At 43.9% G+C, this 14,719-nt stretch overlaps 1 protein-coding gene across 5 annotated transcripts in view; it reads right to left on the bottom strand.

Annotated features, from left to right (window-relative positions):
* DGKB (diacylglycerol kinase beta) overlaps positions 1-14,719 on the bottom strand; it is a 432,907-nt gene that overhangs the window by 138,305 nt on the left and 279,883 nt on the right. For all 5 annotated transcript variants that reach the window (XM_066585569.1, XM_066585572.1, XM_066585570.1 and 2 more), the window contains one exon: positions 5,260-5,455. In XM_066585569.1, coding sequence (XP_066441666.1) covers positions 5,260-5,455 — 196 coding nt within the window. The remainder of the gene's footprint in view (positions 1-5,259; positions 5,456-14,719) is intronic.

Genomic DNA, 14,719 nt, shown 5'->3' with positions numbered 1-14,719 from the left:
GGCATGTTTGACACCCCTTCTGCATCACTCTCTACTGTACCACATACCTAGCACTGCTGGATCCCCTTTACCAGATCCTTGACATATTTGACCACCTTCCTGATTGTTTTCTTTACAGTACTACGTTCCTGGCTCTGGTTGACTTCTATCACAAGCTCTTTGGCTTGACTGTCTAAAGGGGATGATTTTCAGGGAAGAGCTTATATTTAAAGCTTTTCCCTGAAAATCATTTCAGGGGTGCCGGCAGAGCATTGCCTTCAATGGAGCCGCCGGCAGCAGCCGTGGCTCCTTTGAAGGCAATGCATACATTCCCTATAGTGCACGCATGTCCTATCTTTACAGGCGCATGTGAACAAACCATACGGAATGCAGTGCTTGTAATAGACGCGTGTTTTTGTGCACACGTATGCGCGCACATAAACACGCTTGTGTGAAGGCACCCTTATCTCTATTCAGTGGAGTGGTCAGAGAATACAACAGACCCATGCTATATGAGTTTTTTTATACTTTCACCCCTTTTGAAAAGGTCCAAGAAGAGTCGGTCAGGGTTTTGTGGGAGCAGTGTGGTAACAGTGGTCCAACACAGGGGCGTAACTATAGAGGGTGCAGGGGATGCGGTTGCACCCGGGCCCAGGAACCTTAGGGGGCCCATACGGCCTCTCTTCTCCATATAGGGAGCCCAATACTATGAATAAAGCATTATAGTTGGGGGACCTGTTACAGGTTTTGCATTGGGGCCCAGAAGCTTCAAGTTATGTCTCTATGCAGCATGGTTTAGGTATGGGTACGGGTACAGATACAGATAGAGGGGGGGCCCCAGCTCACCTTTTGCATCTGGGCACCTGAGCCTTTAGTTACGCCCCTGGTCCAATAAACTTATTACTTATTACATGGCAGAAAATGCCATGAAAAGAAGTGTGAATCTATGTCTTCCATGCCTTTTTATCTGTTTGGTTAATAGGACAGAAGACTTTCCGTAGGGCATTATAGTCTAATGACAGATCCTCCTTAATCATTGGATAACCCTTTTATATAAAATAAATATATTACGTGTAGAACGAGGTAGATTCCAGACCAAAAGGGTAATATCAATTTAAATTCACATAAACTATACATATTATATTTTAACAAATGGTCTTCATAGCAGAAAGCTAATGTAAAGTTGTCCAAAACAACTAGGAAAACCTTCTGTGTAAGACGGGCGGCAGGGACACTAGACTAAAATAGAAATGTTTGGCAAAGGCTCAGATTGCTCTGTCTTTCCAAAAGGCAATCAAACGTTACTTTTTACTATCCACGTTAGCGCTCACATTTCCCAATCTATTGTGCGTAGAATGGAATCCATCAACCACTAATCAGCTCGTGTCTTTTATAGAACAATGGAGAGATAATTCCCTGTTGACCCTTGGACTTTAGTGAGGAACACAAATATCCTGATTTAAGAAGAATAAAAGTTAAAAAAAAATATGAATAAATATAAAAATAAGAAAAGCAGCATGTCCTGCAAAGAGGTGCTGATATGGGTGAGCAAACACGTCTATAAAAATATCACAAACAGTAGTCGGATACATCTGTTTTAAGGATACATTTGTAGTAAATGAAATGCAACAACCTGGAAGATCATTGAAATTCTTCTCATAGTTTTACTGGATGAGGGATTTCTGACTGAAAGATGTTAAAAGGGGTTGTCTGTGACTAGTAAAACATGTCTTGTTTTCCAAAAACAGCACCAGACCTGATTTAAAATTTGACAAAAAAGTTCAGTGACAGAGGGGACGGGGTGATTGTGCTGGAGGGGGTGGGGCAGTTTAATACCTGAGTGGGCTCAGTGCATGGGTATTAAAATGCCCCACCCCTTCCATCAGTATCGCCCCGTCCCCTCAGTCACTGAGTCAATGTTATCAGTGCTCCCGTAGAGAAACACAGCGTGCGGTCCCCGCTATCAGCTCTCCGGGCCAAACGATGGATTTTATGCTCACCTAAAAATCATTGTTCAACCGAAAAGTAAACGATAGTAGCATTTACATGCAACGATTATCGCTCGAAAGACATCGTTTGAGCGAAGTTTGAGTGATAATCGTTGTGTGTAAATGGGCCTTTAGAGTAAAGTAGTTTTAAAGAATAATCTGGGAAATAATAATCCTTCAGGTCTTTATTATGTCTTTGAATAAATCTAGCCATCTTTGTAATGTCTTTCTGTAGCTCACAAGAAATCGTACTAATCTTCACACGTGAAGATATATGACATCAGGGGCTGACTTACAGTAATCCGCACTCCCGAACATTAAAGGCATTGTCTCATGAAAACAACCGCTGTTCATATGCCCTATCAGAGAAGATAGATCCTGCCCCTGGCACCCCCATTAAAATCATCCTTTTTGAAAAAGGTTGGCTGCTAGCACTCTGCTGACTCCATGCCTTTGTAGCTTGCAGTTGCTGAGGTCAACAGAAAAGCTAGTAGTGGCTGCTGCAGAGGAAATGTAGAATTAGGGCCCGCCCACACTGGCACATTCACATATGCAAGAAACATACATAAAAAGGTGTAAAATGCATGTATTTTAAGCATACATTTATGTTTTTAAACAGTCTACATGGCATACATTTTTATACGCTCCGATCCATTTTAATATGAAAAACATGTATGTTTTCCACTGTATACCTTTTGTTTGTTAATGAAGTTTTGTAGCTCAATACTTTTAATTTCTTAAAGGCATTTGATCACAAAAACTGTATACATCCAGGCCTTAGTCAGACGGGCGTTTTTTCACGCGATTTGCGGATCGCATGACGGATGCGCATGTGCAAATCGCGTGACCGGGGGCGAAAAATCGCGGGAAAAATCTACACCTAGCCGCGTTAATCGTCGCAGCAAAACGCCCGTCTGACCGGAGAAAAATCGCCGTGCGCATCAAAATGCGCATGAAACTTAGACTGGCCGGCGAAAAAAACGCAGCTAGCTGCAGTAAATGATTTTGGTGCGCACATAAAATGCCGAACGCAGATAGGCGCGATCTGCGAATCATCGTGTCCTATAATTTATCGCATATCCGCATAGAAAAGCAGACATGTGACCGATACCATAGCGAACCATTGGTTCTATATATGCGCGAATCGCATGCGCAAGTCGTGCGAAAAAACGCCTGTCTGACTAAGGCCTCAGTGTATGGAAACGTATAGCCCTACACTTCCATATGCTTTCCAATTACTGCAATGTAAAAAAATGTATATGTTTCCGTATGTTTTTTTGTGCAGCAGAAAAGCATAGCAGGCTACGCTTTTCAATCCCACAAAAAAACGCACAGTAACATGCCTTGCTAAACCCTTATGTGCTTGCTTAAAGGGGTTGTCCAGTTGTAGACCATTAATGACCTATCCTCACAGCAGGCCATCAATAGTAGAGTGCTGGGGATCCACCACCTTGCTGATCTGCTGTTCCCCAGGCCAGTGAGTTTATGCACTGAGCTGATTTCTGCAGGAAGCAGACAGCTCCGTTCTCACTGCAGTGGTCAGGCTTGGTATGACACCCATTCATTTCAATGGGAACTCTGCCTTTAATACCAAATGTGATCACTGCAATAGGAAAGGTCTACTTCCTGCAGAAATCAGCTCAGTGCACAAGCGCACAGTCGAGGGAGTATCTGATTGGTGGGGGTTTGGGGTGTGAGACTCCCACTGATCTACTATTACTGATGACCTATCCTGCAAAAAAGGCATCAATGGTTTTGCAACTGGACAACCCCTTCAACCATGTATAGCCTACGGGCCTATTATATTTTTCACTTGGTTTTTTGAGTAAAACTGTGTGCATTTCACGGATGACCATATGACAGTGTTTCCACAACAAAGAACAAACGGCAGTAACCCTTCCAGCCACTTTAAACACTGACTGCGGGCTTGTAATCCAGGTGGTGCGCAGCATGCATGCAAATAGCACAGACAATACCGATCCACAGGAGATGAAGATGCGGCACTTACTATAAAAGATTCCAAATACAGCGTATTAAAATACAAAGGGGAGGGACTGTGTATGCAACAGCTGTTCTATGCTCACTGATGCTTCATCAAGCCTATGACAGTGTGGACAGGCCCTTACATGGCAGCCCCAGGGCTCACACCCACTTGCATTTTTTTTAACGGTAGAATATCGCTGTGTTTTTTAACACGATTGTCAATGGGACTTTCTAATGTTAAAAACGCATCACAAGTTTGTGCTTTGCGGTTTTTGCGCGAGCCATTTTTAACATTAGAGAGTCCCATTGACAATCACATTAAAAAACGCAGGCAATATCGCAGCGTTAAAAAAACCCTAAGGGTTCAGTCAAGGGAGCGTTGTTTTTTTGCACACCTATGTGCTTAAAAAAAAAAACTCTCCACGCATGTTACAAATGCGCGTGACCAAATCTTCGTGCCCATTGCTTTCAATGGGGCAGATGCTGCTGCAGCCGGCACCATTGAAAGCAAAATCCATGCAGGCAACCCCTGCAGTGATTTTCAGGGAAGGGCTTGAAATATAAGCTTTTTCCTGCAAATTATACCTAGCAGCCATTCATTGAATGACAGCTGAGTGCTGCCTCTGATTGGCTAAGTGCTGTGACCAATCAGAGGCAGCGCTCAGCTGTCATTCAATGAATGGCTGAGCGCTGCCTGTGTTTGGCTGAGCACTCAGCCAATCAGACCCAGCACTTTCTGGAGACAGCAGAAAGTGCTTCAGAGCAGTGTCAGGGACCAAGCGAGGAGGTGTACCAGAGCCCTGACAGAGGTGAAGGTGATGTGTATATATATATGTTTTTTTTTACAGCAGCTAGGGATTATTTTCAGGAAAGGGCTTATATTTCAGGCCCTTTCCCAAAAATCACTGCGGGGATTGCCTGCATCCCATTGCTTTCAATGGGGCGGCTGCAGCGCCGGCCCCATTAAATGCAATGGGAGAACATCGTGCCACAGTGCTGTCACAGTGTTCAGTGATGAGGGGACTCCCAGTGGGGATATTTTACGCACAGCACGAACCTTCCCGCCACACGGATGTCCTATCTTTTGCAGGTGCAAGTATTTTGCGCCTGTGAAAGACAAATATATGAACACTACATAGGGAACCAATGGTTCTATCGGACGCACTTTTTTTGCGCACATAGGCACGCGCAAAAAGATGCTCGTCTGACTTCGCCCTAATAAGGCTTATGGACAGGGGTTGTCTTGATGACACAACTCTTAACATAGCATTTGTAAAAAAGAATGTGACATATATAAGATTTACTGCACCTTGCACTGCAAATTTGAGCTCTTTTACATCGGTCACCGTGTTCCTCTTTTCTGGAGTTTTCTTTTCAATTCTTCGATTAATCCTTCTCTTCTTGGTCTCTCCCCAGAGATTTGAGCCACCATGCATGCTCGGGATATTGAGGACAGCAATTCCTTCAAGAGAGATATTTCCCAGATCCATCTGAATGCCGTCACACTGTAAGAAACAGGCGTGCATTATTATCTTCATTTTTTTCCATTTCAACAATTTCGAAGATCTCAATCTATTTCTTAAGTCACTTTCCTTTGTCTAATTTAAGAATTTCAATCACTTATTTACCGGTCAGAGCAAAACTGGCAAACCAAGCCTATATTCAGTATGGAAGTTTTAAAAATTCAGTCAGTGCCCAAAGATGGATACATTGTCACAAGTCCTTGATAGCCTTGAATCACTGGGGATAACCACAGCCCCTGTGCAGAAGGACATCCCTATGGGAAGAGTGCTAGTATGTCCAAGGGGCAATCTCAGTCTTGAAAAGGAACCGGCGCTCTGGGGTGTGCAGAATAACTTGAAAGTGATAATCTACATATACCTGAATGTACTTACTTAGTTTAGGGAGTAATGAGTGTAGCTCTAGCTACCCACCTCTGGGTTTTCTTTTCAGAATCCTGTACCATATGCCAAAGGAACGTTGGCATATGGTACAGGATTCTGGATGTGGAGCAAAAATAGTGCAGTACTGTGTTAGCCAGATAAATCTATGATGTTAAATATTGTTGTATTAAAAAAAAAGTGTTACAGAGGTGATACTTTTATTGTATAACCAGAAAACTTATATATGCTAGCTTTTGAGGCTACCAGGCTGCTGTACAGGATTCCGAGAAGGGGTTAGTTAGAGCTACACTTAATACTAGTGTTGAGTGAACTAAACCAATAGAAACCTGTTGCGGGTTAAACTTTGCTAAAAGTTTGTTTCAGCATGAACCTGAACTCAGATTTTAGTAAAGATCAACCCAAAACAGGGTTCTACTGATTCAGTTCACTCAATACTAGTCCTGAACACTGGTGCCTAATGCAGAGTTATACAGGGCTTTTATGGCCCTAAGGCAGTGCTGTACACCAGTATTAGTGGTTTTGGTGAACGTCCGGTTTGGTTCAAACTAATTTGCACCAAACTTTTTGCAAATGTTTGGCAAACTGGCCAAACTGGACGTTTCAAAAGCTTGCTCATCACTACTCACTATCCTATAGTGTATATATTTTATCACATTCAAATTATTCTGCACACCCCTGAGTGATTTTTTTTTCATTTATTGGATTAAAGCCACATTCTGCTTACCCTCTTAAGGACAGAACAACGCTATCCTAGCTAAACATCTCACCTCTGAATGACAAAGTTGCTAAGGTTAATTTAATCAGAAAACTCTTCACTGTTATAAGGCCTATTTAAATACAAAGATAATCTTTCAAATTATTGAAAGTTTTAGTGATGGTTTTGCATAAAGTACTAATGTGCACTAATGCCCATTAGTACTTTATCAGCTTCATTTGCATGCAAATGGGCCTCCTGGAGCTGCTTGCAGATCTCAGCAGGAGGTCTGTGCTCTGCAATTAGCTCCATTGTTCTGGCAGGGTCTGCTAAGAGAATACAATGTAATCAACCGCACCCATGGAGATAACAGCACAAGGTCTGTTTCCTCACATGGGCTAAATAGAGAATACAATGTTATCTCTAGCTCCCGTGAAGAACACAGCATGCGTTCTGAAAGATGGCTTTTAAGCTAATCTAAAAATCATCTTCAGACGAAAAGTACATGATGGTAGCATTTACACGCAAAAATTATCACTCATATGCCACCATTTTAATGAATTTTGAGCGATAATCATAGCATGTAAATGGACCTATATTAAACATCTTCCTGTCATTGTTCAATCCAATCTGGTTGGGTGCTACTATTATAACACAAAAGATGGGACAACTACATGTTTCCAATAACTTTCCGTAGCAAATTCCATTTTGCTCTCATACATTATACAAGATATACCAGACTAAGAGGCCTGCATGGGGTTGTCTACTTTAGAAAACCGTTTTTCATATATTCTGAGTTGATAAAAGGGGTCTCCTGTTTATGGTGATCATAGCTTGCTCAGAGTGAAGAGCAGTTATGAAAAGCCTTATTTGCTTTGAATGACCCATCGTGTTCTGCATTACAGAGACAACCCATTAATTTGAATGGTTCGCCAACAATAAACTGACCACAGTGTGTCCAGCAACCGATCACTCGGCCTAAGAGCAGCTCAGTCCCATTCAAGTGAATAATAGCGAGCTGCTATACGAGGCACAGCCACTATAAAATGTATGGCGCTGTGCCTGATGTGCTGATAAATGGTGATCGGACTCCCACTGATCTGATATTGATGTCTGATCTTGAGGATAGGTCATCAATATCTTAGCTCTGGAGAAAATTCCTTTAATGACAGCTCTATTGTATTGCTGGAAGCCTAGATAAGACAAGAAAGTAAGGATACTTTTACATCGACCAACTATCGGCTGAAAAATCGTTCAAATGAGAAATTTTGACTCATAGCTGTTCTATGTAAATACAGAACCCAACAGGATACTGGGCAAAAAATTACTCATTCGTTGCTGGTTGCTTCCATTCAGCTCACTGAAACAAAGCAATCGGAGAGTAAATTCTTGCTCAGTGTAAACAGGCAGTCACTCATTTTTTCACACAAGATAGTTGAGCAACTTCCTGTCTACGGTGAATGGAGGCGGGTGTCAGAAAGAGATCTCTGGCGCACTCTGCCTCCATTCACTTTACAACTATCCTTGTGACGGCTCTCGGCACTTAAGCACCTGACAGTCATCCCATCTTAAAATACCCAACTCTATACTCACAGATAAGACTCTATATGCATCTCCCTCGCTACTTCCTCAGTCCGTGGGGGAAGAGGCAGTTCCCCACCACTTCCCGGAGACTGTAATAGCCTATGAACTTTCTCTGTCTATTGAGTCTCATTTATTTCAGTTGCCATAAATAATATTTACTCTGCTGTAATTTCTATACAGACAATACAGGGAGCGTGAGTCTCCAATAGGGGCGGCCAGGATGTTTTTAGAAAAAAAAAGAAAAAACAATATTAAGAAAACCAAATAAACATATTATTTCTTTTCTACAAACAGATATTTAATTAATGAACTTAAAGGGGTTTTCAACTGAAATACTATTGATGACCTGTCATCAGGATGTCATCAATGGTTGAGCAGCTGGGGTCTGCCGCTCGGGAACCCAACCAATCAGCTGTGCTGGCGCATGCTGTCAGCGCCACAATAACAAAGGTCGGAACGGAAGCCTTCACACTGACCTCGGTGTAGTGGCTGACACTTGTAACTTCAGGCACGGCTCTCATTGATTTCAATGGGAGCCGTGCCTCAAGTTACAAGCGCCGGCCACTGCATGGGAGGGTGGCACGGAGGCTTCCGCTCTGACCTCGGTGTGTTTGGAGTGGAAGCCTCCGCGCCAACCTCCCACATAGTGGCTGGCGCTTGTAACTGCAGGCACGGCTCCCATTGAAATCAATAAGAGCCGTGCCTCAAGTTACGAGCACCGGCCACTACACAGAGGTTGGCACGGAGGCTTCCACTCTGTAATTGGGGCGCTGACTGCATGCGCCCACTCAGCTGATCGGTCAGGGTCCCAAGCGGCAGACCCTGGCCGATCAACTATTGATGTCCTATCCTGATGATAGTATTTCAGTGGAAAACCCCTTTAAACTACATGACAGAGTTTCCCTTAAACTAAAAAATTCCGAAATTATGATTATTTAAAATATGGGTTGTCTACACCAGAAAACCACTTTAAAGGCATGATAAAGGGTCAAATACGCATTGATTTACAGTGGGGGGGGGGTCAAATTGAACACTTCATTAACTTCATGGGTACTAATAGAACTCATCAGAACCCAACTCCAAGTTGTAGCGCTGTGATAAAGGAAATAAAGAAATACAATGTTTCAGTGTGGCGCACTCATAACTAGATTGGCCCTTTAAGTCTGTAGACACTAGTAAGCTCGATCTATAATGAATGGTCCTACACCTGAGCAGATACCAGGTTATATATAGACTCCTAATCACAGTAATCAAAGCGCCGGGAAGAATTCACATAATTAGAAATGCATCTAAGGAAATGACCAGCAAAATGTTCTGTTGAATGAGGAAAGACAACTACTTCCTCCATCTTCCGTTACATTAGTATCGTTGATAATAGTTAAAAGCTCAATCGGCACCAAGGCAGTAACATAAATAAAATATATAGATGGTCGGAGGAGATGATCAATGTCTGCACTGTATGAAGTACTAAAGCCTTTCAGTTCCTTACTGTCCTGGATGGCAGCATAAAGCTCAGGAGGGAATCGGTAAATATACATATGGAACATGAATCAGACATATAAAGGATTGGAGCGGAAATGTCATCTTCCCCAAATGACTAATGCCAATGTCTTCGCTCTTCAAATATGAATCATCCGCGGTACATCAATTTGTGCTGGAGAGCAAAATAGGGTGAAAAGAAACTATAATCATATTCTTGCCCTCGGGGGCAGTATTATTAGTAAACCCAGCCCAATGTACTTATTATTATGGGCAGGACTAGGCAAGGTCAGAGAAGAGCTATAAAGAAAGTGAGCCTGGGGAAAAGGGCACAATTCATGGTGCTCCCCAATAGGTTGCTCATATAGTGCATCTGCTGAACATCCCAGAAGGTTGTCTGATGCCAAGGGTCCTATCCACCAAATTCTGCAATGGTAACAGCAATCAGTACAAGAACAGAAAGCTATATGTAAGTTGTCTCTTATTAGCTGCTCCTAGATGACTTCTTGCCCCCGAAGGAAAGATGGCAGAAACAAAAGCAAATAAATGATACACTCAGTGACATGGCACAGTGCCTAGTACTATAGTATGGGCACTGTAACTGGTATCTGCATTGTTATTGTCCCGTCTGGTATGACCAGTTAACACAAGCAAAGAAGACAAGTTCTGGATCCAAAGATGGAGTCAAATTGGTGGCAGGTGTTCTGGGTCTATTTGAACTAAGAATATTATAAGTAAGAGTTTGAGGTATGAAGAAATAGACTAACTTAAAAGCAATATGATGCCGGCAACCCCTGCAATGATTTTCAGGGAAGGGCTTGAAATGTAAGCCCTTCCCTGAAAAATCATCCCTGGTTTGTGTAAAAAAAAAAAAATATATATATATATATATGTAAATAATCTTTATTTATGTAGCGCCAAACATTGCGGAGCGCTTACAAAAGCAGGGGGATACAGAAAGACAAAAGTACAAAATCTGTAGTAATTTGTTGATGGAAACAGTAGGGGTGAGGGTCCTGCTCCAACGAGCTTACATACTACAAATAATGGGGGGATACAGAAGGTAAAGCACTGGAGATGTGCACGGTATGGCGAGGTGGAGAGTGAGGGATGCTATACACATAAACAATGGTCAGACATTAAGCGGTGTGGTGGCTGAATCAGTGTGACTGCAGGGGGCGGTTGATGACGGCTACTAGGGATTGCAGTCACTAAGACAGGGAGCATGTTATCAGGTGGAGTACAGAGGGGTTGGTTTAGGGAATATGGTATGCCTGCCTGACGAGGTGCGTTTTTAAAGCACGCCTGAAGTTTTGTGAATCAGTGATTGCGCGGATAGTTTTGGGTAGTGCGTTCCAGAGGACTGGTGCTGCTCTGGAGAAGTCTTAGAGACGGGAATGAGAGGTTAGAATTAATGTGGCACTCGGTCTGATTTCATTAGCAGAGTGGAGGGCCCAGGCTGGATGGTGGATTGAGATGAGGGAAGCAATGTAGGTCGGTGCAATGCTATGGAGAGCTTTATGGATGAAGGTAGTGAGTTTAAATTGAATTCTGTATTTGACGGGCAGCCAGTGCAGTGACCGGCACAGGGCAGAGGGGTCTGAGTAGCAGCTGGACAGGAAGATGACAGGAGGCTGCTGTATTCTGGATGGATTGGAGGGGGTAGAGTCTGGAGCAGGGGAGGCAGATCAGTAGCAGGTTGCAATAATCGAGGCAAGAGTGGATGAGGGCAACAGTGAGTGTTTTTAGCGTGTCCACAGTGAGAAAAGGGCGGATTCTTGCGATGTTCTTGAGCTGCATCCAATCTGTGGGACATGTTTGGCCCACAGATTGGATGTGGTGGTAAAGGAGAGATCAGGATCGAATATGACCCCAAAGAAGCGGGCGTGCTGGGAGTTATGGTGGTGCCACACACTGAGGTGGAGATGTCAGGAAGAGGGCGGTTAGTAGAGGGCGGAAACAGGAGAAGGTCAGTTTTTGTGAGGTTCAGTTTTAGGTAGAGAGAGGACATGGAGTTAGAGACAGCGGACAGACGGTCAGTGATGTTTTGGAGGAAAGGTGCAGAGATGTCATGGGAAGAGGTGTAAAACTGGGTGTCGTCAGCATAGAGGTGGTATTGGAGGCCAAAACTTCTGATGGCTTGTCCAATAGGGGCTGTGTAGATGGATATCTATATACTCACCTCTTCACCGCTGCAGTGTAAGGCACTGACACAGTGTTCAGTGACAAGGGGACTCCCCGCAGGGAGTGAAGAATCCCCTGCTACAGCTGTCACAGCTGTTCTCCTATTGCTTTCAATGCGACCGGCGCTTCTGCAGCCCCATTGAAAGCAATGGGCTGCTGGCAAGCCCTGCAGGGGTTTTCGAGGAAGGGCTTTAAATATAAGTCCTTCCCTGAAAATCTTCCCAAGAATGTGTTAAAAAAATATTTATATACTCACCTCTCCGCAGCTGTCGGGGCTCAGGCGTGTCCGGCCTGTCTTCTTCCTGCACTGCTCTGAATCTCTTTCAGTAGGCGGGGATTTAAAATCCCAGCCTGTTGAAATGGCTGTATCTTGGCTGAGCACTCAGCCAATCACAGGCAGCACTCAGCCATTCATTCAATTCAGGCAGCCCATTCCTATGGTAGAGCCTATAGCCTACAGAAAAATCTGCCCAGTTCTCCAGGAATCCAAACCCTTCTTACACCAACTCCGGAGCCACTTGTTTACCTCCCTAAGATCCTGCTGCCTTTCTAGTGTGGCTTGTGGTGCAGGTAGTATTTCCGAGAAAACTACCTTGGAAGTCCTCACCCTAAGCTTTGATCCTAGGTCCCTAAAATCGTTTTTGAGGGCCCTCCATTGACCTCTAATTTGTTCATTGATGCGAATGTGCACTATGACCACTGGATCCTCACCTCCCCTCTCAGTAATCTGTCAACCCAATCCGCAATGTGTCAAACTCGAGCGCCAGGAAGACAACACACCGTTCGACAATCCCGATCTTTGTGGCAGATTGCCCTATCTATCCCCACTATTATTGAGTCCTGCACCACTAGAACCTGTCTAGCCTGCCCTGCGTTCCCCGTCCCCTTCTTACTAGAGCAGTCATCTCCCTGGCGTTCAGAGGGCGTGTCGTGCTGCAGCGGTGCTGACTCTGTAATGGCATCTCCCTCATCTGCCAACTTTACAAACTTATTGGGTTGTGCCAGTTCAGGACTAGCCTCCCTGGTTCTCTTCCCTTTACCCTTTCTGTCACCCAGTTAGCTGTCTGCTCAACCCGCTCTTCCAAACTACCATCCGCCCCCGCCTCTACCCCAGCAAGTGCCTGCATAGTGAGCAGCAAACTCCTTTCCATGTGGTCAATGGCTCCCAGTCTTGTCAGTTGCTCATTTAGATCCAGGATTTGGGCTTCCAGATGTGCGATGAGCACACATCTTACGTAACAGTATGCACCCTCGATCGGCTGATCAAGGACCGCATACATTGCACAAGTAGCACACTGGAAAGCATCCATGAAAAGCCTTCACTCTTGGACATCATAAGAGTGACCCAGAGCTGACAAAGCACTTATGTTGTTACATAAAGTTAGGGTCCCATCATAAGTGAAGATATGCACAAGATTTAGTTCTCTCTGTCTATACATTTTTACACTTGTTTCTGGTTGGAGAAGATTCCATTCTTGCAAACTGGAGCCCAGAAGTTCTGCCTCCCTCTTACTTAAGCCTAAATCATGGACTAAATCAATGAAAGTGTGGAATTGAATGTCCTGCATGTTTACATGTAGGGTCATTTCTTTTACTGCTTGATAGAAATGCGTTCTCTTACTGCATCGTCTCATCATCGTCATCATCGAATTCTTCATGTGAAGGTTCTAAGAGCACAGAAATAGTCTCCGAGTGCGGTATCAGCCTCATTGTAGGCAGCAAGTTGGGATACACCATGTGACTTTCAGATTTTCTGTTTGTGAAGCCCTTGACATTTGTTAGACTGAAGTAACAGTCTGTCTGTTACACGGTCCTTTTGTTCCCTCACAAATTCACACATACATAACTCGTGTGCTGACAGGACCTGTGAAGATATCATGTGATATCATGTCGCTATCATGTGATCAGTCACATGGTCTCTGAGCTGAATTATGGGTGGACTACATCCCCTGCAAACCCCCTGTGGCCTCAGTTACTATGGATACAGCAGTACTCAGTCTGGCAGTTTGTAGCTGGTTGTGACACTGCTGCACACCTGTGTGGAGACTCCAATAAATGACACCTCATAAATATCCACATACATAGCTGGCGGTGCATATAGACCAACAACACTGAAGCATAGTCCTTCACCATTATCTTCACATCTCCTGAATGTGATATCATGTCATCTCAAGTGCTAATGCTGCCAACACCAGTCCAGCTTTCATCTAATCGAGAACCGCTGTCCAGTGTTGAAACATTCCCTTTCACTATATGTTATTATATTAGTAACAGAAACCCTAGTCCTATAAATAATACTAACTAGTCTTCATATGTCTCTCAAATATTAACTCACCACATATATAACAAAAGCTGTCTGGTTTGTTTCGGCATGTACGAGGTGCCATATTGTTTCACTAGGAAAATATGGGGCCTCATTTATCAAAACTGTCTAACAGTAAGGCTGTCTTTATTGCCCGTACCAACCAATCACAGCACAGCAGCTTTCATTTTACCCCAGCAGTTTCAGAAAGGAAAGCTAAGCTGTGATTGGTTGCTATGGGCAGCAGGGACAGTTTTACTATTCGGCAGCTTGATAAATGAGGCCCATATGAATATACTGTAACAAAATGGCCCAATATTGAATATCCTACTTTCTTATGATGTCTATAACTTCATTATCTTGCCTCATAAGACAGTTTTGGTTGCTATATTTGGATTCAGCACCCTGAATACAGGTAAGAAGACTGATTTCGTGTCACTATTAGAGATGAGCGAACATGCTCGTTTAGGACAATTACTCGATCGAGCATCGCTTTTTTCGAGTAACTGCCTACTCGGGCAAAAAGATTCGGGGGGCGCCGGGGTGGAGCGGGGGGTGGCAGGGGGAACAGGGGGGAGCTCTCTCTCTCCCCCTCCCCCAGCAACCTCCCGCCCACCCCGGC

The sequence above is a fragment of the Eleutherodactylus coqui genome, chromosome 12 (genome assembly GCF_035609145.1).
Source record: "Eleutherodactylus coqui strain aEleCoq1 chromosome 12, aEleCoq1.hap1, whole genome shotgun sequence".
NCBI lineage: Eukaryota > Metazoa > Chordata > Amphibia > Anura > Eleutherodactylidae > Eleutherodactylus > Eleutherodactylus coqui.
The sequence above is the reverse complement of the archived record's forward strand: the minus strand, read 5'-3'. Positions and strand labels throughout refer to the sequence as shown.